General features: G+C 38.4%; 1 protein-coding gene across 4 annotated transcripts in view; it reads left to right on the plus strand.

The window, feature by feature from the left end:
* VGLL4 (vestigial like family member 4) overlaps positions 1 to 21283 on the plus strand; it is a 90686-nt gene that overhangs the window by 33211 nt on the left and 36192 nt on the right. Inside the window, exon 1 of one of the 4 annotated variants that reach the window (XM_032193917.1) lies at positions 10367 to 10878. The exons of 1 other annotated variant lie outside the window; for it this stretch is intronic. In XM_032193917.1, coding sequence (XP_032049808.1) covers positions 10797 to 10878 — 82 coding nt within the window. In that variant the 5' untranslated portion in view covers positions 10367 to 10796. 2 more of the 4 variants (XM_032193921.1, XM_032193920.1) reach the window with 2 other exon arrangements.

The raw sequence follows: 21283 nt of genomic DNA on the forward strand, positions 1-21283 counted from the left end.
GTATAAATACGGTTGCACTAAGATAATATTTTCATTCAAGATGTATACTGTTGTCTTAGTGCAATCTATTCATTGCTTTATGGAAAATAAGGAGGCCACTGGTACTAGTCCTAATCAACATAAACTTCAAGAATGCAATATTTATATATAATCTTCTGATTTATAGGCCACGTGTGAAAAATGTGGGGTTAAATTAGTGATAGGCTAGCTTTTGCCTATACAGTTATTTAATTTCAAGTTACACTAATGACCTTTGCACATGCAAACTGCACTGCGATGTTAATAAATTTAATATTCTGCATCTCTGAAAGAAAAGGCTTGTTTCAGAAATGCATCATCTTTTATATGAGTAATATGCATAAAAAGGAAAGAGAACGATAACATTCAGGTATTACAAACTTCTCTGGCCAGGGGAGATTCAGTATATACAATGAATGCTTTGTACAAAGTCTGTCTAAAGTGTAGTCAACCCAGACTGATGACCTGTATTATGTCAATCTAGATATATTTAGGCAGCATTTTAAAAGCAACTCAGATTTATGCAACTTCTCATTATATTTTTGTAGATGTCAGTCTGCATTAGGCTAGTGGTTTTGACTCTCACATTCACAAGCTGAGCTTTTAACAAAAGTGAAGCAAGTTTGCTCTCTGTGTAACACTGTTCATGCTGAAGTGATATATTGTATTTTTATGTGCTCTTGACCTGGAGCTGCCTTATTATTTTTCTCTCCTTTTTTTTTTTTTTTTTTTTTTTTTCACCTGGCCCTCAAGGTACATGTCAACACAAATTTTTGATAAGCATGGTTTGTGCCTGTGTTTTTTAAATCCCTGAGAGGGTACACTGGGCTTATTTCTGTAGGATAAGCTGTATAAAGACAGGTTTAGTTGACCATAGCAGATAACAGGAGTGACCTACACACCAGCAGCCTAATGGGTGAGAGCTGAGTGAATTGAATAGCAGCAGTAATAATAGGAAGTAATTTTGGATTCCTGATACCAAAACCAAAAGTGTACATTGTGATACTCAGTCTATTGAGCGAGAAATGTGCCAGAGCTGGATTGGCTTAGCTGACAGTAAGTCTCTGCTACCCTCAGCTCACCTTCTACAGCTGTTTTCTTTTTTTTTTTTTCTTGCATGGGAGTTGGCATCTATCTCAAGGGGAATTTTCTCCACAGTGGAGTCTATCAGAAGAATATGCTGGGACTGTTAGGACCTCATGCTCTAGCCACCAGTCCTGTTACAAAAGTATGTTGTTTTTACCCTCTGAGAGTAAAACCCTCGAAGGAGTATGTATGCAGATTCCTTTATACCAGAATGACTCTGCCTTTTTCTCACACTTCAGTACTTTGTTGTATTACCATGTTAACAGAAGTAAATACTGTGTATACTGAGTCTCTGTTCCTATAGCTGTGGCTCAGAGAAAGGAAATGGAACATCGAGAGGCAAATGACCAAGTCAGAGTGGTATAAGCTGGTATAAAGCTGAAAGTGAGATCTGCCATTTCGTTTCATTTTGGGGATGATACATCTTTTAGTATTGTGTGCTCAGGCCTGGTACTCCAGGATTGGTGGCACCCAGAGCTAGAGAAGCGCAGCAGCCATTGCTGCTATAGAGGTGAGAAATCAGTGAACTTCAGGGTCTGATATAGAGTATTACACTTGGGTTCAGAAGGGCTGCAAAAATGTGGTGTGAGAGATGACAGAAAGCTCTGGGATGATTGGTAAGCAGAAGTTGAAGAGACAAGGAGCTGCTTAGTGCAGGGAGAAAGTGTGGGGGGAATTCAGGGCAGTTGGAGAATGCGTCCTGAAAGGGTGTTTGGGATAGTTGGAAAGAAAGAGAAAGAAGTTTTGAGACAAGTGAGAAGGGATGTTAAGATGGGAAACGCTTTAAAAAGCTGAGGAAATTTTGTGGATGTCTGGGAATGTTTTTCTTGTTTGGGAAGTGCTGAATTTCAGGAAGTGAAGGGGTTCCTGGGGATGAGTTTTGTGCGAAGAGTATGAAGTAATGTCACTGAAACATAAACCTATGGTGTAGTGAAAAGGGAAAGAGGGTTTTTATAGTTTAAAAGCACTTTTTTTGAAGGGAACTGGAATTAGCATAAAGTATTAGTTTCAGCTTTGCATCTATCAGTGACACCTCAGTGTGCTGACAGGCAAACACTGACCAGGTCCTGCACAAGGTTACCTGACATGTGCCCGTATTTGCTGTTACAAATTTGGTAGTTTTTATCCTTTATTCCCTACCTCTGTTTTCCCTCCTCCATAGTCAGGGCTAGCTTGCTTCTTCCTGCCAACGCTCCAGAAGGGACAACAGTTGAGTTGTGGCTTTTCCCAGAGTGGTGACATAACTGTGGTCAGTCTTCTCTCCCTGCCACTGTTTTCACAGGAAGGACAGGAGCACGGTTATCTTTGAGGGCTTATAGCTCTCTTTGAAGTATCATTGACACTTGCCCACCATTCCCAAATTTGGGGTAAGGAGAGTGGCAGGACATATGGCTGTACAATGCATGTTTTCCTTGACAACTGGATTGAAGACAAGCAAGTGACAAAACCAAGTCAAAGCTTTGTGCTCTGATAGTCTTCACTCTCAAATTACAGCAGCATTTGTCTGTAGTCCCGCAGACTGTTGAGTAAAATTTTTGCCGTGGGCAGGATTCATCAAAGGGAAATTTGGACTTCTTTGTGGTAAATCAAATGCTAACATTTGGTTTTAAAACACAATTTTTAGCATTGCAGTTTGGAAGCCTCCTGTTGTTACTTTCCCTGCTGTACTATAGTCTCTCCTATTAAGCTGGTGAGTGGTAGTTGTGACCCCTGTGTGATGGGGCTGGTGTCAGCTGTGCAGAGAGGACACAATATGAGATGCATATAAATTCCCAATACTTTGCTGTTTTGTCAGAAATCTGGAAATTAATAACAAATAATAAAAACAAGTATCTTTTGTTTAAAATGTGAAAAACTTTATTTAAAACCTCTTGTTGCCATTTAATTAGAGGTGAGGGGGAAAGCAAAAGCCAAGTAAGAAAAGCTAGCTGTTTCTCCACTGGAAAATAGAGAGTTTTCAGCAATATCTACATCTGATTTTGAGACTGAAATTGGACTTTCTGGAAGGGAAAATGTCTCATCTTGTGTACCTGGAGGACTGGAAATGATAATTTTGATCCATTGGAAAAAACTTTTTTTCAGCTTCCTCGTAAATGCCACATCATTCATTGTCAGTGCTTGAAAAGGTTCTGACACCATGAACCTTTGAAACTTATAAAAATATTTTGGAACAGGGAGGGCTGACTATTTCTGAAAGGTCTTCTCATAAAAAAGGGTTGTTGGGAGCGTTATTTTTTTACTTCTGAGTCCTGTGAAGTTATACTTTTGGACAACATGGGCATTCTCCCTAGTAGCTAGAGGAATGAAGATTTTTTTTTTGACATTCTACATGTATGATACATAATACTATACACATGGATATGGATGTGTGTGTTGTACACAAACATATTAAAACGTATTCTTCCTTGTATTACTACTTTAAATAATATAAGTGCAGCACTGATAGCTAGTATGTGGTGCTTCTTATGTCTTGGTTTCTTTTGCTTGATGCAGAGGACAACAGATCACCAGCATCTTGAGAAAAGGCACTGTTCCCTGGGTGGCTGGTTTGTTTTTGAGAACACTACATTTTGGGATAAATGAGTGTATTTTTTTTTTATTCATTTTGGACTGTTTGCTTGTTTGTTTGCTTGTTTGTTTGTTTGGAGGGTAGATGGTAGAATGATTTATTAAGATCAAACACTTTTTTAATTGTAGAGAACGACCCTCAATTGGAACAGAATAGTCTTAAAATTTGAATGAAATGTCTTTTTCACTTAATGAAGTAATACCTTGCAAGTTATATAGTTGGATCCTGTAATAAATGCTTATTAACATTTTCATCCAAATGTCAAGGATAAGTAATTCTTTTGATGTTCAAAAGGCAAAATTAATTTCTTCTGTGACAAAAGTTATAGCTGATCGTGCTACATGGTCGTCTGTAAGATAGCATTGGAATTCATTTTTTAATCTAATTTATAAGATTGTTACCTGTGCTGCCTATAATATATTCATTCAGTCTTTGTGCAAACAGGGTCAACTCCACACACTTAAGTAGATTTACATACGTTGACATGTAAGTCGAGTTAGGCCCTGTGAGTATATCTGATGTCTCGCCAAGCTAGCAATAAAGGGGAAATCTTTTCAAAGACTTTAGCAATCATAGAGCCCTTTGCTTTATTCTAAACCCTGTAATTAGTGGTTTCTGGAAACTGGATTTGCTTCTTCCCAAAGATGAGGGATACGCACAGTAATTTTGAAATCTAGCCTCTAAACGTGGTCTGGCTCCTAACATTTCTAAGTAAAAAGTGTTTTAGATGCATGAGCTGTTCACATCAAGCTGACTAGCTGTTTTCTTTAATGCACTCTTTTCAGGTTTTCTTCTTGTTTATTTATTTATTTATTTTTTCTCCTTATGACTTTATATTTTAGCTTTTAGAACATGGTGAACTTAACACTTCACTGTGTGCATCTGGAGGCCATGATGGTGTATGAGATTCTTGTAGCTCAAGATAAATTATGTTTCTGATTATCATCAACCCTTCAGAAATTCAAAGTAGTATGCAAATAACGAGAAAGAATATCAAGATTTTAATCAGCAAATAACAATTTTTCAACCCAGATAAACAAGATTTATTTGTTACAGATTGTAGCTGCATTTTTAAACTGTTTTTAACCTGGCTTAAGAGAATAAAAAGAGAAAAACACCAACAAGTTGTAAATTGCAAGGTATTACCGTGAAATGAATAATATTTTTGGTAAAACTGATCTTCATTGTCTGCTGTTCTGTTTCAGCAAACAGTCAAAGAATTGAGTCAAGAAAAATCATGCGCTAATGAACACTCTTCTCCTTTGTATTTCACCTTGTGGAACATGGAAGCGATCACCTGGCTCACTGCCTCCATTACCCTGAAGTTTTCCACAGTTGTGGAACAGCTATTTAGTTTTAGAAAGATGTCCAGAATGTGCGTTTTGCGTGTTCCTCCTACTCACTGTTCACTAAAAAACGTTGTTGTCATCTGCCTATGTTTACCCCCCCATCTTCTGTCCTCTAACTTTTTTTTTACTTAGGTCAATGGTACAATAGTGGGGTGAGGGTAGGAGATGGCCATTTGTGGGAAACATTAAACATCATTTTCCTTATAATGTATCTCTGAATTTCCTGAGTCTTTCACATGTTAACTATATTTCCTTATCATATCTGAGTGTATTTAAAAGCAAATCATCTTGCTCAAATGAGAAGTTTTTATATATTTTTTTCTTTTTTTTCTTTTTTTTTTTTTTTTTCCCTGTGAAATGTATTCTAACTGATTTTTCTTTTTTTAAATAAAGTAGGTGGTAAGTACAGCAACTTTGCAGTTGAGTATCAGGAAAAGGACAAGCAGTATTTTTCCTTCAGGCACATCGCCACCTAGCAGCTGCTAGCTAAAATTTGCTCTTCTTTTGGTTGAAGTAGTAAAAGGTAAAACCTGTATCTGAAGTACTCCTCTGCCTCTTTCATTAAGGATATTGATGTATCAGCTAGATCATGGATCATAAACGCCTGCCGGACCTCAAGAGCTGTAACATATTTCTGTCTGTTCAGGAATGGGAGTTATATGGGGTAATACTCTAAGGTGTTTGACATTGGTGTATTACACCTCTATAAAGACTGTATTTTTTCTTAGTTGCAAAATTGATCACTGTTGAAATAGCTCCTCTGTGCTGATGATCATCAAGAATGAAATTTGAGTCACATCCAAGTGAGTGGATTGCAGATCTTTCTTCTACAGTGTTGATTCTCAGCCAGTGCCATACATTTTCCCATTGAAAGATGGTGTGTGGTGTGGAGTGTGGACCAAACTGCGCCAATTCCATTTTTGCAGACCCTTCAGTGCTACTGCCTAAGGCAGCAGGACTGAGATGACCCATCCTTGGAGGTGTTCAAGACCAGGTTGGAAGGGGCCTTGGCCAACCTGATCTAGTAGGTGGCATCCCTGCCTATGGCAGGGGGCTGGAACTAGATGATCTTTGAGGTCCCTTCCTACCTGAGCCGTTCTATGATTCTGTGAGAGAAAAGTACTCACTCTGGGGGAGAGTATGAAAACGTGAGGTGAGGACAGAGGTAGGAGGACTGGACAGGCTTAAGGACATCAGAGAGAAGGTAGAAAAGAATGCTCCATGGCAGCTTATTTGAAACAGTTTGCTCTGAAGCAGTGCTATATGAAGCAGTCACTATATGTTTAAGAGCTGTAAGAATCATGTAAATTCTTCCTGTCAAATCCAGTGTTACAGATTTAATATATCCAGGATTTTTTTTTTCCGTTATTTCCTACAGAAATTCAGATAAACAACACACAAGTATAAGGATTTATTTTTTAAATTAAATTCCTATTATTGCTCAAATAAGCCAGGTTTGTTTTTATAGTGGAAGAGTTCCACCAGCATTTAGGAACTAGTAATTGATACAGTAACATACAACATTTGTAATGTGCACTGTAACTCTTTGAAAAGACAAGTTCGTCAAGATTTTTTTAAATCTGAAAAATACTCTGTTCTGCTCATCAGCTCTTGGCTAGTTGCACTGGGTATATTGGCACCAGTGTTCTTACTGAGTCAGGTGTTTGCTTCCACAGTGCATCTCCTAACTGCCCTCCTTTCATTGTCACAGGGTGGTCTTGGCCATAAATCAGATTCTGTTCAGATGAGAAGAAGCTGAAGGAGGTTCACCAAGAGTGCTCCTGATGTGCTTCAGCTACTAAAGTGCATTGGTCCATCTGACTAGACGTAAGCTAGTCAAGAGAAAGCATATGGGCTGTAGATGTTGAGGCCACTGTACCATTTGCTTCACACAACTTTTGAAGACATACCACTGTATTGTCTAAGAGGGACAGATTTGTTATTTTTTTATTATGAGAATTGTAGAAAAGCAACACAAAAATCTTGTCAAACTCCAAGTTTGACTTCTTCCTTAATGTAGGCACTACCTGTCTAAGTATGCATATGGTCCCCTGGTTTTGACAATGGTGATTTACCTACTTCTTAGAACTGCTTTTTTGTTTTGTTTTGCTTTCCTTGTCTCAGAATACTTCAATAAGACATTCTTCTGTGAAGACTGAATTTGCTTTTCCTATTAAAGTGAATCCAAAGATCACTAAGAAGTTGAACTACCTCATCTGCTAAGTGTGCTAATTAGATTCAAATTTAATGGACTTTGATGTGAAGTCCAGAGCGATTCAGAAAGATGTGGATTTTCAGTTACCTCTAGGGGATGCTGTTGTGTCAAAAGTTCCAGTGTATTAAACATTTTATATATAGATTTGGGCATTTATCTGCCTTACAAAAGAAAAGTGTGTGTAATGCTATGGGAAGTACTCTAGCTAATATAAAACAGAGATAGTACAGCATATAACTGCAACCATCAATGTACAGAAGAACAGGTAAGAACTAACAAAGGTCCTGGGGTGATGTTAACAGCTTGTTTTTCTATGTATGTTGCATAGAATCTGCTGATGTAGCGATTGTTTTCAGTTCAGTGGAAGGTATCTCAAACTGGTGAAGAGTTTGATGACCAGCAGTTTGGATGAAGCAGTTGGTAATTCTGTGCTTTCAAGAGCAGACTGAGTACTTTACAGAAAACCTATGACTATTTAAAAGTTAATGTCTTCTCGTTGTTGAGCTTTTGAAAGTTTTCTTTCAAAGAAAACTCATTTCGTATGAGTGGATTTGGGCTTTGGAATGCTTGAGATGTGTTGATAATTTTTATTAATATTGATAATTTTACTTTTCTATTCTTTAACCAGGCATTCCTCTGCTTTCGGTATTGATATTTTAATTTAGGTATTGGTAAAGCTTCCAGGAAACAGGTTGTTATTATTTAACATGTAGCATCTAGGTTCATTCTGTAACATTTCATTTCGTGTACTGAAGTCATTCATATAATAAAATGATAACTATTGTGTAAAAACCAGCAGAGTTGTGACTACTGGTCTAATGAGGACAACTTCCTAATTATTGTGTGGACAAAAATACTGAAGAATGAGTGATTTGTAGACAATACCCAATACTTCTTTTCCAAACAATTAGAAGAAAAATGTATCTTTGCATGTAGAGGGGAATTTATATTGGACGTGGAGCTATAGTGTCCTTGTATAGCTAACACATTATTTGCAAGCCCTGTTGTGTAGACCACTACTCTAAAGAAGTTTAGAATAGTACTTTTTTTCTTCCTCATCACCTGCACTTCTTGTAAAAAATTAAGTATTTTAAACTGGAAAAATTCAATGCTTGCCTCTTCTTATTCCTCCTAAGGATCCATAAAATGTGTTGTAGTAATGTAAATTCAGGGGTGCTCTGTTTATTAAAAACTTCACATATTACAAATGTTTTCCCTGAAAGCTTTGGCATATCTACATAAAAAAGCCTGCATTTCATGCTAAAGGAACTTGCCTCTTTTTGTTAAGTTCTAGGTATGGATTTTTAATCTCTGTTTGCACTATAAAAGGCAACACTTTTCTTGATGCTTTTATTAAGTGGTTGTTTTAATCTATAAAATTGATGTATAGCAGCTTTGAATTTTGCTTATGGACAACATGATCTGCTACTTAAAACTTCTGGTCCCCATGCTTGAAAATCATAATTTTCTTCTTGCTATTAAAAATATTTCTCTTTCTAGAAGGTACTATTTTAGTCTGGAGATGAGTGATTGCAACTTTAGCAGTAATGAATCCTGTGAGGCAAAACAAAACAAACAAAAACACCACACTTGTTATTAGATACTATCTGAGAAATATATTGTCATTTAACCATTAAGTCTTCGTACTATATTAAAGTCTTAAAGATTAATAATGCTTCTGGTAAGGAGAGGGCCCTTTTTGCATGTAAATAATGAATAAAAGACTTCTAGGCCTTCATTTTCCTGGTAATGGTTCCTTTCAGGTAGTTTGTTTCGTGCTGTATTAAATTCATTGTTGTTCAGTGGACATTATCTTTCAAATGAAGCATATAAGTAATGCACATGACTACTACTTGGTTTTGAAGGGAGAATAAACTTTATTTGGGGTCTGGAGAATCTTCCTTGGAGGTAAATTTCTTACTCCTTTTTATTAGTAGTAACTTTATCTAAATTACCTAGTCTCGTTGAAATATCCAGAACATTTTAAAGCAGCAGTTTTCAACATGCTTTGACAAAATGTCATTCCACGAATGCTTCTGTAAAGTACTATCTTCCCCTTGTCTAACAAAGTGGAGAAGTTCCTAAGGTGGAAATGAAAGTGTGTTATTTTTTCTCAGTGAGTGCATGCTCCTTTGTGTACCAATAAAATTCTCTTTCCCAGCAAGGCAGGGAAGAATTATGGTCCAAGCCAAAGAGGAGAGAGAGGCCGCGGCAAGAGTAGGACTCTGTTAGCTTTTTTGTTGTTGTTGTTCGTCTTAGACCAAACTTCCTCAATATTCACTTCTCTTTTTTCTGTCAGATCAGACTTCAGGTGTTGATCAGCCACAGGAAGTGCAGGCTGATGCCCATTAGGTTAGCACATGCTTACGTACAGATGTCCTGCCCTCTCCTGATGAGTCACACACATCTGTAGAAGCGGCTGGAGCCTTTATGATCGAGGTTTGAGCTGCAGAAGGGCAGACCACATCCTGGGATGACAGCAACTGCTGTAAAAATCTCCAATATTTGTGTCATGTAAAGTGGAGCTGTGGCAATTGTCGAAAATCCAGAACAGAGAATTTTAACTGGTAATACTCCTTATAGTAATCACACGTAACGGTGTGACTGAATCATGGCAGGGTGTGTGTGCAGACAGGTACACCCGCTGGGTCTCGGTCCCGTAGCTGCAGTTGTCTGTCTGTATCGTAACAGGGCAGCTGTTCTCTTCTGCCCCTGGCAAATGGCGTTATTTTCACTGCAGCAATACCAGGCCCTGTCCGAGGCCGTGCTGGGAAACTGAGTAAAGGTTTAAGAGGAACAATGCCTTTTGCAGGGTTGATTTAACGCAGTTGTGTTGCTGAGCAGCCCGCCAGGCCCCTGCCCGCGCTGAGGCCTCTGCTCCCCAGGCTCCAGCGCCGCGCGCCCCGCACGGCTTGCAGCAGCAGCAGCGCTGCTTCCTGTCAGGAGCCGCTCCGACATGGCCCCTTCTGTACAGGCCCCTTCTGTGCAGGCTCTCCACCTCCTCCTTCGCTTTCTTTCAAACACTTAGTGCATTTAGAGCCTGATCTTGTGCAGAAAATATCCCTGACATTTGAAGAGCTCCAGGGATTCACTGAGCATGCTCAGTCCTCCCCGCCTGATAGAGAGAGGAAGCTGGTTTACATACGAGTCATACCAAGCATAGCCTGCATGTCAGTGCAGTTAACTTGCAGCGGGCTGTGAGGAGAACTAGTGTGTCTTTGTCCTAGGAAATTTCCCTTGTTTCTGTTTTCTTTCTTCCCCCCTCCCCCCACCCCTCTTTTTTTTTTAATTTGGAAAAAGACTTGAAAAGTTTTCAGACAGTCTTCTTTGTACTGAAGGACACAATATACTTGTAGTTTGCAGAAGTTTGGAAGGGAGCGTGTGTGTTTTAATCCCTCCAACTTTCCTTTAATATACTTTGTTTTGATTAGCTGAAGGCTGGGCCTTGTGCTAGTGAAGTTTAGGGAGCCGGGAGCTTACTCGGCACCATTTGCCTGGCTTACTTCTCCCTGAACCTGGGTGAAAGCAAACAAGCTGGTCTTTTTTGCTAGCCCGATAAATGCTATTTATGAAGATGGACCTGTTGAACTACCAATACTTGGACAAGATGAACAACAATATTGGCATTCTGTGCTATGAAGGTAATGCTTTCATTTCACAAAGCGTCTCTTGTCGGGTGTGTTTTCTGTTGTTTCTAAGCATGAAATGTGCCTCCTGAAAGGAGATCGGTGCTGTTGGTTGTAAGATACCGTGCAGTCTGTCTTGTTGCTAAGGCTCTGTTTAAGGAAGGACTTTTTTTTTCCATATAATTTTTCTGGTTTGTTTGTTTTACAAAGAATATTTCTAGTGTTCTTTCTTTCTTTTTTTCTTTCTTTTTCTTAAAGCTAATATTAGATTAGTTTAAAGGACCGTGTTGCTTTTGTGACTGCCAGGTAGAGTTTTTGTTGGTAATTTCTGCTGCTGTGAAGGAAATGGTTTGTAACATGGGTGCAAGTATTAATTCATATTTCTCCTTGTGATCCAACCTCGCAGTCGGACACTGCCACTTTTAGACGTGAGAGACGCTTTTAGACAGTGCGCCTTGGACTCATTTCGTGTCGGTGCAGCAGCGAGGTGCCGAACAATGAGGAGCCTCAGTGCGCAGCCATGGGGCTTGCCGAGGCGCAGCGTACGGAGCACAGAGCGGCCCATTGTTTGACTTCTCATTTCCTGCACAGCTCAGAGAAAGCCCTGGCTGCGCGATGCCTCCCCCTCCTCCACCGTGCACACCCCTCCTTTCCCAAGAACCACCCCACGCTCCAGTCCCCTGTGGAAAGAATTACACAACTAGCTGGAAAACGTAATTTTTTTTTTTCTCTTTGCTGGACTCTGAGTCTTACTTATGTCTTCTTCGGCTAATGTAGGTTGGCATTTGCTCTTCATTTTGTAAGCATTAATAGTCTTGTTTTGAAGTTGCCTGAGGTAATAGGGTAAAATCAGTTTCTTAATCTTAGTGGAGTTTTATCTACGTGCAGTTTGAAGAAGTGGTTATGGCTTGGCTTTGACTGGAAAGAAAGGCACCACTGAGCTAATTCGGCTTGGCAGTAGAACTGTTTTTGCTGTAGCCACACACAAGCCTTGCAGAAATCTTTTTTCTGATTCAGCAGGAACATTTTCCATGTTCATTTGGAAAATAAACTTGCTGTAGTTGTCAGGGGAGAAACAATAAGTAGTACACATAGGAATAGGAGCTATTCCTACGTTTAGAAAAAGAAATAAGAAATAAGGCAGGGAGCTGAACCTCACTTTGGAAAATACTGTCTTTTTTTACCATTAAATCAGAATGGCCACATTTCCTTCCCGTGAGAAGTGTAGAGAACTGTACATATCTGTTTCATTCTTTTCCTTCCTTTCTTTTTCTTTCCTATACAAATAACAAAGATGTTTGCTTGAAGAAAGCTTTTTAGAGAAGCTTGAGCTTGCCCTTCAGTACTGAATAATTCAGAGCTGGGATAGTGTGAGATTAGTTGAACTTCCAATCTCTTTCCTATCCCATGCTTTCTTCTTTATATCAACAGGGCTGGTTAATGAAAGACAACTTGCAGGTCCTTCAACTTTGTTGTTGCTCTCTGTAGTAACTAGTGCTTTGTTCGTAAGCAAGTGACAGCTTCTGTTGGAGGCCACAAAGTTTGGCATAAAATTCTACTTATGTGCATGTTTCTGAGTGTTTTGTTGATTAAGGCAGAAAAACTGTAGTTTTGGCTCACTAGTTCAATTCATTAAAATTATGCCTAATATTTATGGATGATTCTTTCCAGGCCCTTTTTTTCCAACCCTCTTCTCCATTAATTGTTATTTGAACAGATCTTTCCTTTAGTAGTTCAAAAGCAAAAGGACAGCTTGAGGAATACACTCTACTGTAGCAGTCTTTGTTTAGCTTAAACATCTGCTGCTATTTTCCTTATTATGGAAGTTAACGTTTTTAACACTAAAATAAACACACAAAAAACGAAGGGGAAAAAAGCAAAACTTCAGTGGTGTTTATAGTGAGGTGTTTATATCCTAGTGGTTTAAAAAGTATAAACACTGACAACATCTGCACTGAACTCTAAGGGTGTTTTTGAGATGCCTACAGATCTTCCATGCCTCTGCCATAGTATTTATTTTATAAGAGAGTTGTGTCAGCAGTGATGGATCTTGTCTTTTCAGAGATACTGCTATGGTAGTAAGTATATTGAGGACAAAGTGCCCTTTCAAACTCAATTAATTAGGAATTATTGAAGGTCATACTTAAGCTACTTATAAATAGATGTCTTCCTGAAAAGTAATTTTTGCAGACATAGACACAAATGCATTGTATGATGTGAAAATAGGTTTGAAATTTCAGCTGAAATAATTATGGACCTATATCCTACAGAAAATGAATGAGATGGATTCCTTATTCCTTTAGATTTTCTCTTGAAGCACTTGCTGTTGTTTACTGAGAGAATTTGTATGCTGGTGAAATGTACCATTATAATTTTCTAAGGTTTTTACGAGCTGTTCTAATCTTTAACCTCTGGCACAAGCCACTGGAATTACATGCTATTGACTTATAGGTGCAGTTTATGGTTAAGAGATGTACTGTGGTACGTAAGAAATGGGAAAAGTTCTTCCATCACATGCCTTTTGGCAGCTCTTCAGATGGATATGAAGTAAAAGTGCATAGTTTGCATTGTAAGAAGAGTCTTTGGTTTTGTCCAGCAAGAGTTACAGACAGCAAACAGTTGATAGGAAGCTTCCAGGTGCAGATTTAATGCCATCACTTGGTTAGTCTTCCTTGACTGGTAGGTGCAAGAACCCTCAGATTTCTCTTAGTCTTATTCTGTTCCTAAAAAGCAGTGTCACAATCATGGTCCAGTGAGTGTGAGAACATTTATTGACAGTGCTGTTCAGTTCATGAAACAAATTTCTCATTTTGCCTTACTCAGTGGATGTTTATGGGAAGAGGGCAGAATGATGACTAATATGAATGGGATCTGAATATGGACAGAAAATTGGCGTTTTGTGAGGTTGGGGGCAAAATGGGAGACCTAGAAGTTCTTCCATTAACCCCAGAGGAGTGCTGTGTTGCAGGTACAGCTAAGAGTGCTTTGTAGTATGAAGCCTTAACTGAAGTTAACATTTCTCACAAACAGAAGGAAAATATTTTATTTATTTGTTTATTTATTTATTTATTTGTAACTGTGAGGTTGGTCAAATCCTAGCACGTGTTGCCCAGAGAGGTTGTGGAATCTCTTTGTCTTTGGAGATAACACAAAACCCACCTGGACATGGCCCTGAGCAACCTCTCCTGGTTGACCCTGGCTTTGAGCAGGAGGTTTGGACAAGATTATCTCCAGACGTGCCTTCCAGCCTCCACTCCTCGGTGATGCTGTAATGTGATGGAAGGGTTTGCACACGTGTATAATTAAGACAACCCCAACCAGCGAAAAGATTATAACCAAGAATGAGGTGAGAGGGGTTTTGAATGGGAGTCCATAACTTTGAACCACAGAATAAGCCATTTCCTTTCCTCAGGGTGCTTTGTTTCATATGGCTAACTTGTGTCCTTTTGAGCATTGTCTTAATATAATTAGTAGTTTTGAGCTCCTCATGATGCTCCATGATAAAATCTCAGTTTTAAGTGATGCTTTTTGGGAAAATCTTAATTTTAACAACATAGTCTTTTAAACAAGTTCATAAAAATGGATATTTGAATGGTTTCTCCTTCACCAGTGAAGGCAGAACTTTCTAAACCACTGAAATGAGACTGCTCAGTCTTCAACAATGGAAAAATGACAACTATATTAGCATTTCAAGCAATTAATTGTAATGTTTTTGGTGTAGTAGAAAAGAAAAGAGGAAATAATTGCAGAGACTTGTTGACTCAGCATTGTGATACTGATTCTTAGTGTAAACACATCTGATATTCTCCTTCTAAACACTTGTTGCCAGTTACCAGCAGTGGCCAGTTTAATGAGTAGTGCTTTCATATCACTGTTTTCTTCCTAATGAGCTCAGAGACAACAGAAAACTCTTGGGAGACAGTTGTCCTCACTGAGGTGAAAAGGCCACTAAGCAGAACCATTCTGTACCAGTCTGGCATCCCCAGCGCTTCATATCAAATGACAAGCACTTGATCCGGGCATGTATTCAGAGGTAGAACATCTGCATCTTGTTTTGCAATGGAAACTCGCTTAACTTTAGCTTAATATTCTTTCTCTGAGAGCCTTGTGTGTGAGGTAATGGCAGGAGGGCTCTGGGTTAAACAAAAACAAATCACAGGTGATCCTGCGCTTTGACTAATGCAGGGGCAGTCTGGCAAGTTTGGGCCCCCCTTTTAAAATAGAATATGTATGAGAAGGTGCAGTCTCCAAGTCAAAGATTTGTTTCATTTTGTTGTTTATCTGAGGGAGTGTACAGATGGTGTGTGTTGGAAGGCAGATTTGTCTTCCTTCCTCTCTCGCATTTTCAAATGCCTTGTGTTATTACTGCATTCTCAAGGCTTGAACGGCTGTGCTGGGAAAGGTATAAAGAAATGCAATAAGATGCTAAGAAATCCCCCAGGCATGCTATGAGACTTGGAGCACTCAAAATAGTTATACAGGGTTCTCTGGACAGTCCAGAAGACTGGATTATTATTTTTTTTTTTTAATGAAGAAAATTGGATCCAGATTTAAAGAAAAACACCCCTTTTTGGTTTCAGGACAGCTTACATTAGTTAGTGGCATATTACATAATTATTTCACTGACTTCCTGTAACAATGAAGCATTAGTTGGCTACAGTACTGAACTTACAGAGCTATGTATTTTCTTAGGGCACTGCAAGCCATTTTGAATATATATCTTCCCAGAAAGGCCAGGTTAGATGTTTGGTATCAAATGTGGAGCATGAAACAGTTTCTGGTAACTTCATTTACTTTTTAATGAAATATAACTTGTTTTCTTAAGTTCTAAAGAATACTTTCCATCAGGTTTCTTTGCTGACCTTGCATTTTACTCTGGGGTTGTAACATCAGTTTCTGCTATTAACTCCAATGTTTAGTTTAGTTTCTAAATATATAAAATGACTTTAACACTATTCTATTAAGAATTAGTGAAATAATAAATGGGCTAGAAATCTTCATACTGAATTGTGTTGTTGTTTGTAATGAAGTGTAAAATCTCTGTTCAAAGTCATGTAAATTAAGAGGCACCTACTGAATGTCCCCCATTTATAGAACATTCTGTAGGTTTTTCTTTTTCAGTGTCTTTTATCTTTAGGAAAAAACAAAGAGCTCCAACTTCACAGTTTGGCTTTTCTTACTCATTTCCTCCTAGCATGAAGTTGGGAATATCCTTTTCAGTACTGACATAAAAAAGAAAAAAAAAAAAAAGTGTATTTTCCTCATTTAGCAAAGGCAAGATAGATTTAGGTCATATTTAAGCATTTTTCCCTGGAGTTCTCTTGTTTTCCTCACCCTTGATGCTAGTTCAGCATATGTACTGGGAATTCAAGCAAGGAAATTAAAACAAAACAAAAAAAAAACACTTAAGAATAGCCTTATCCCACAACTTTCAAGTGGATGAGATAGCATTATTTTTTTCCCTGCGATAAAAGGTAGTGAGGTTTGTAGCAGTAACTTGAATTCTCTGTTAATGAGCAATTTGCTTAAAGGCTGTAACTTGTTACTCACAAGTCAGATTTGTTACAGTGCCAGGTCTCTTTGGATATAAATCCAGGGATTTTAGGAGACATTGAAAAAGCTTAAATTGCTCCAGAGTTTGAACAATGCGCTGTATTGTATGGAGAACTGTTAGAGAAAAACTAAAAGCTTAAACAACAGTCTTCATTGTGTGGCATCTAAAATTATGAATGAAAAAGTTCATCCATATGTATTGGTTTTGCCTTTTTTTAAATATCTGCTTTGCATGAAAATAGTTGTCTATTAATTTCTTCTTGAGGATTAATACAGATGGGCCTTTATATTTGATTTTGGCTGAATAGACTACAGAGCTTTAACATGCTGCATGCAGACAGTGTGCCAAGCAATTTAGCAAAGTTGTTTACACTAACAATAATCCAGCAGAACAGAGCCTATAATTCTTCACTGATAATAGCATGAGGTAGAGATGAATACAAGTTTCTGGAGGAGTGTTTACAAAAATCGTATTACACTTTTTCAGTGTTGAAGAATCACAAGTGTTTTTGTTTTTAATATTAATTTTAAAACCAGCCAATTTTTTCTTCATTGTGCAGTCTGTATCATCTCCCTCAAAATTACTTTACAATTCAGCACAGAACAGTTGCTTGACACACAAAGAGTCATTGTTGCCTTTCCCTTTCGGTAAAAGCCGCACGCTTTGGAAGATAATGGGCTGTGTGATAGGGCGCTGCTAGATGTTGTATAAGCACTGCGCCAAGTCTGTGGGTGCAGTAACACACACCACGAGTGCCATGATGCACAGCTTTTATTTCCTGGAGGCAGGTTTCCCTTGGTGCTTCATCTAACGACTCTTTTAAGAAAGACCCAACACGCTCAGCTTCTCCCTGCAGGTTGATGCAGTGGCACACGTGGCTTGGGGTGTGCTGGCACCTATCTCAGGAGCCTCAGTGGGAAAGCAAGGGAGGCTGTACGTCATCTCGCAGAAGTGCAGCCTTGAACAGGTGGCCAAGGTCTCAATTGGGGTTATTTCTGTCAACTTGTGAACTTAGTGCTACAGACGGATGGGGTGGGAAGAGTTTTATTTTGAACATTGATAATAGTTTGGTAGTGATTCTGAGATAAGGCAAGTTTGGCGTGTCCTGATTTGTTGGAAAGAGCTCCATACCGCTTTTCTGGTATAGCCTTGGTGATAGCAAAGGAAGGATGTTCCTGGGACCACTGCAGTATTGGTTCTAGCTAAAGAAAAAGTCATCCAGAAACTTCAATAATGAGGCTATGAGTCTTCATCAAAGTGTGTAGATATCTCATTTTAACAGGAGTTTAGTTACTGAAAGACTCTTGGTAAAAATACAAGTGATAGGAGTGCGTTTGTGTAGGGGAAAGGCATGACGTGCAGCTTTAGAATGTTTGCCTTATACAAGTTTTGTGGCACTGTTTGGAATTGGATTATTATTATTTTTTAAATTAACTCTAATTGCTTTTATCTTTGCCTTTTAACTTTGCCATTGCTAGTGTAGAAAAGAAAACCCTGTTTAATATAGTGCATTTTAAAGGCCATCTTCTTCCTTCAAACATTTTATGTGAAACTCTACCTCATTTTGTCTTTGAAGGAAAAGAACATCTACAACGTAGTGTGCATTGATGACAGTAGGTAATCAGGATAAAGTGGAAAGTTGCTAGAGCCTTTGGGGCATAGGAGGAGGGGGAAAAGTAGGATTTCAACTGTTAAGTACGGATTTAGCTCCATCACAGAAAATGTCTCCTGTCTTTTCAGGGTTCACATTGTTGCAGGAGTCTATCTATGATTATTTAAAGACTTTTTCACTCCTCATCATTTTGGAGTATTCTTTGTCAGCTGTGAGAATCAAGCTCTGTAGTGTGTAACTTTCCTCCTCTTCTTCCAAACATTGCTAGCAGGTTCCAGGAAATATCTTTGCTCTCCCAGGAAAAGTTTGGAACCTGTTGTGTTTAAAAAACAGTAGTTTTTCTTGGAAACCCATTTTGACAGGGCAGGCATGGAAATCACTCAGCATTACGCTTCCCAGGTTCACAAGGTTTTTTATTTATTCCTCACCATACAAAAATAATGGATTTTGGGTCTCTAAACGTGAGCTGTAGTTAAAAGTAAGAGAAGTTCAGTAGATTGGCCTGTCTATTAGCACACCAGCATGTGAATGGCATTGCAGTAGGGGAATATAAGCCAATATTGAAATACTGTTTTATTTTAATGAGAAATCACAGAACCCCAGATTGCTGATAGTCTTTGTAGTTACCACCTACTAAGTGCCAAGCACAGCAGTTCTTTGTGTAAGAAAAGTGAAAACCAAAGCTGCGAAGTCATTGGAGATGTTGGAATTATTGTTGTCTTCTTGGGAATGGGTATTTACATGTATTAAAATGGCACTAGTGCGCTCCGCTTGCACTCTAGAGATGATACTGTGACTTTGTTGCATAGTTGTTAACATTTTGTATGTCTCGCCTCTGAGAGCAGATTTAGAAATTTGTAAAATCAGCAGGTTTTGACACTTCCAGGGCAAAACCTTTCAGAAAATTATTATTCCTTGCTTTCAGGTTACTCTATCGGATTCATCTTGTGTGTGATGTATTCCTAATTGTTATTGTATGGCCATATGAAGAAAATTAGTGTTGTCTAGTCGAAAGGAAACTAGTTCTATGAATCTAAATTATCTAAGAAGACTGGTAAATACTACACAAGAGCTGGCCAAGTAAAATAAGACTCTTTAGTTGTTCTGGTTATATTCTTTGGAAAGTAATCTGTTCAGAAGCAGTAGCTTTACAAAAAATACTCTTTAGTATATATATTAAAAAAAAAAAAAAAAAAAAAAAGTTGATATAACTATGACACCTCCTTTGTGGTGGTTTTATCCAGAATGCATTAAATGAAGATGGGGTAAGGGAAGTGCTGTGTGATTCATATAGGACAAGTTTGAACTCAGCCAGTTTCTTGGATTTAGTATAAATATTTATGGCATTGAAGGGGATTTTTTTTTAAATATGCTTCCTTGTGCTCCTGATCTTTTAGATGTCCTCCTCAGACATCTGGTGTGCATTGCTGCTTGTTTAACCCCCACCCTTCAGTTTTCATGCTGTGGCATCTCGGAGAGCTATCGCAGTCACTCTGTGGTCGGCGTAAATTAAATCTCATAGAGCCAGCTGGGAGAATGCTGACGTGCACACTTTTCCTGCTGAATACTCTAAAACCAGTGGCTACAGTTAAAGAGGTGAACACTTTGCTCTTGTCTTGCTGTAGGCATCATACCAAGCTATTTACCAAAAGTGTCAAAAATAGGAATTCCAGCATTAGCAGTGATATTTAGAGAATGGTAACTAGTTTCTGTCTTTTAGAAAAAGCTTCTCTTATCTATGTTTTTGTATGTAATTTAGCTTATCAGAAAAGAAAAAAAACAAGTCCTCTCCCTTCAAAAATACTTAAGTCGTCATTTCTAAGACTAACTACTTGGAGGTACAGAATGCTTACTTTAAAAGCTAATTAGTGGAAGTACTGAGAGTTTCTTTGTAGTACAGTAAATTCAACAGTACGCTGTTTGGTTTCAAGTATTTTGTAACGAGTCTGTTTAGAAATAAGTGTGATAACAAACATTTTAATAGTCACTGTGATGTATTGTACTTTTTCTTTTTTTTTAATCCTCTCACAGGAGTCTAATTATTTCAACCTTCAGCTACCCCCACAAAATAGTGTGTTATTTTTATTTACAGAGGGGGAAAAAGGAGTTGTAATTGGTTAAATTCACATAACTCAGGAATAAAGCTGACAGCAACAATCACAGTGCCTTGATTGTAATACTTTGCCATAACCACTAAGTCTTACTTTGATTTCTTAGCAATCAAACAGTGCTTTTGGCTGTTTGAGATGTGCAATACATATATATAATTAATCAACTGACTATAGACTAGATTCTTGCTTTCTGGATAGCAGTCATGGAGGGAACAGGAGATTTTGAGCTAAAATTACTGTGACTGTGGTTCATCTACTGTGGTGTCCTTCTAAACTGAGATGATGAAAGCTGTTTCAGTGAAAGTAGTCAAGACTTTCCAGCTGATGCCAGGAGCGAGTTCTTACAAAGAACTGGGGGATAGAAGCTCACCTCTTCACAAGATGATCTGGTGCAAGAAACTTCTGTTAAATAGCTGAATAACTGTCCAACTGTGGCCATGCAATGCAAGGCTCAGCGAAAGGCAAGCTGATAAACCATTTATGACCTAAAGCAGTACTTCAAAACCTTTTAAATTAATACACTGTCCCGCTGCACCTGAAGTGGCTATTTGGTTTCATTAAAACCCAAACATGTCATAGTGGTATTCAATAGAGTGTATATGGGGTGGAACATCTTTAATATGTGATGGAGGTTAGAGATCTGCAGATGTATATCATGTAAGTAAACAGGGAAGGTTTTATTAGATAATTAACTGAGGAGCGATAATCATACTACTAAACTGGGAGATTTAATTTGTGGATCCTGTGGATAGACTTACAGATGATTTTTTTTGTTACCTTCTTTTGTCAGCCCATCTGCACTTCATTCCCCCATGTCCCCCCCATGTTTTTTCAGGAATAAGTTGTCTTCTGCAGCTTTGAAATAAATAAACAAGGAGCCTGGAGCTAAGTTAATCAAAAGGCAGATTCAATTTAAGATGAGTACCTTTGGCACTGGTCACCAATTCCAACCCTGTGACTGTGAAGATAACTTCAAATATGTGAATATATGTTCATGCCCTGCTTTTCTAGGAGTCCTGGAAAACCAGCCTTCAGTGCCCAGAAATCTGTGAGAAAGGCTGCCCAGTCAGCACGTAATTTCTTGGTAGCAAACACAATCCCTCCCTCCATCTCAGCTTCCCTTGAAGAGAACACGTATTATAA

This window comes from Aythya fuligula, chromosome 10, assembly GCF_009819795.1.
Source record: "Aythya fuligula isolate bAytFul2 chromosome 10, bAytFul2.pri, whole genome shotgun sequence".
Lineage (NCBI taxonomy): Eukaryota > Metazoa > Chordata > Aves > Anseriformes > Anatidae > Aythya > Aythya fuligula.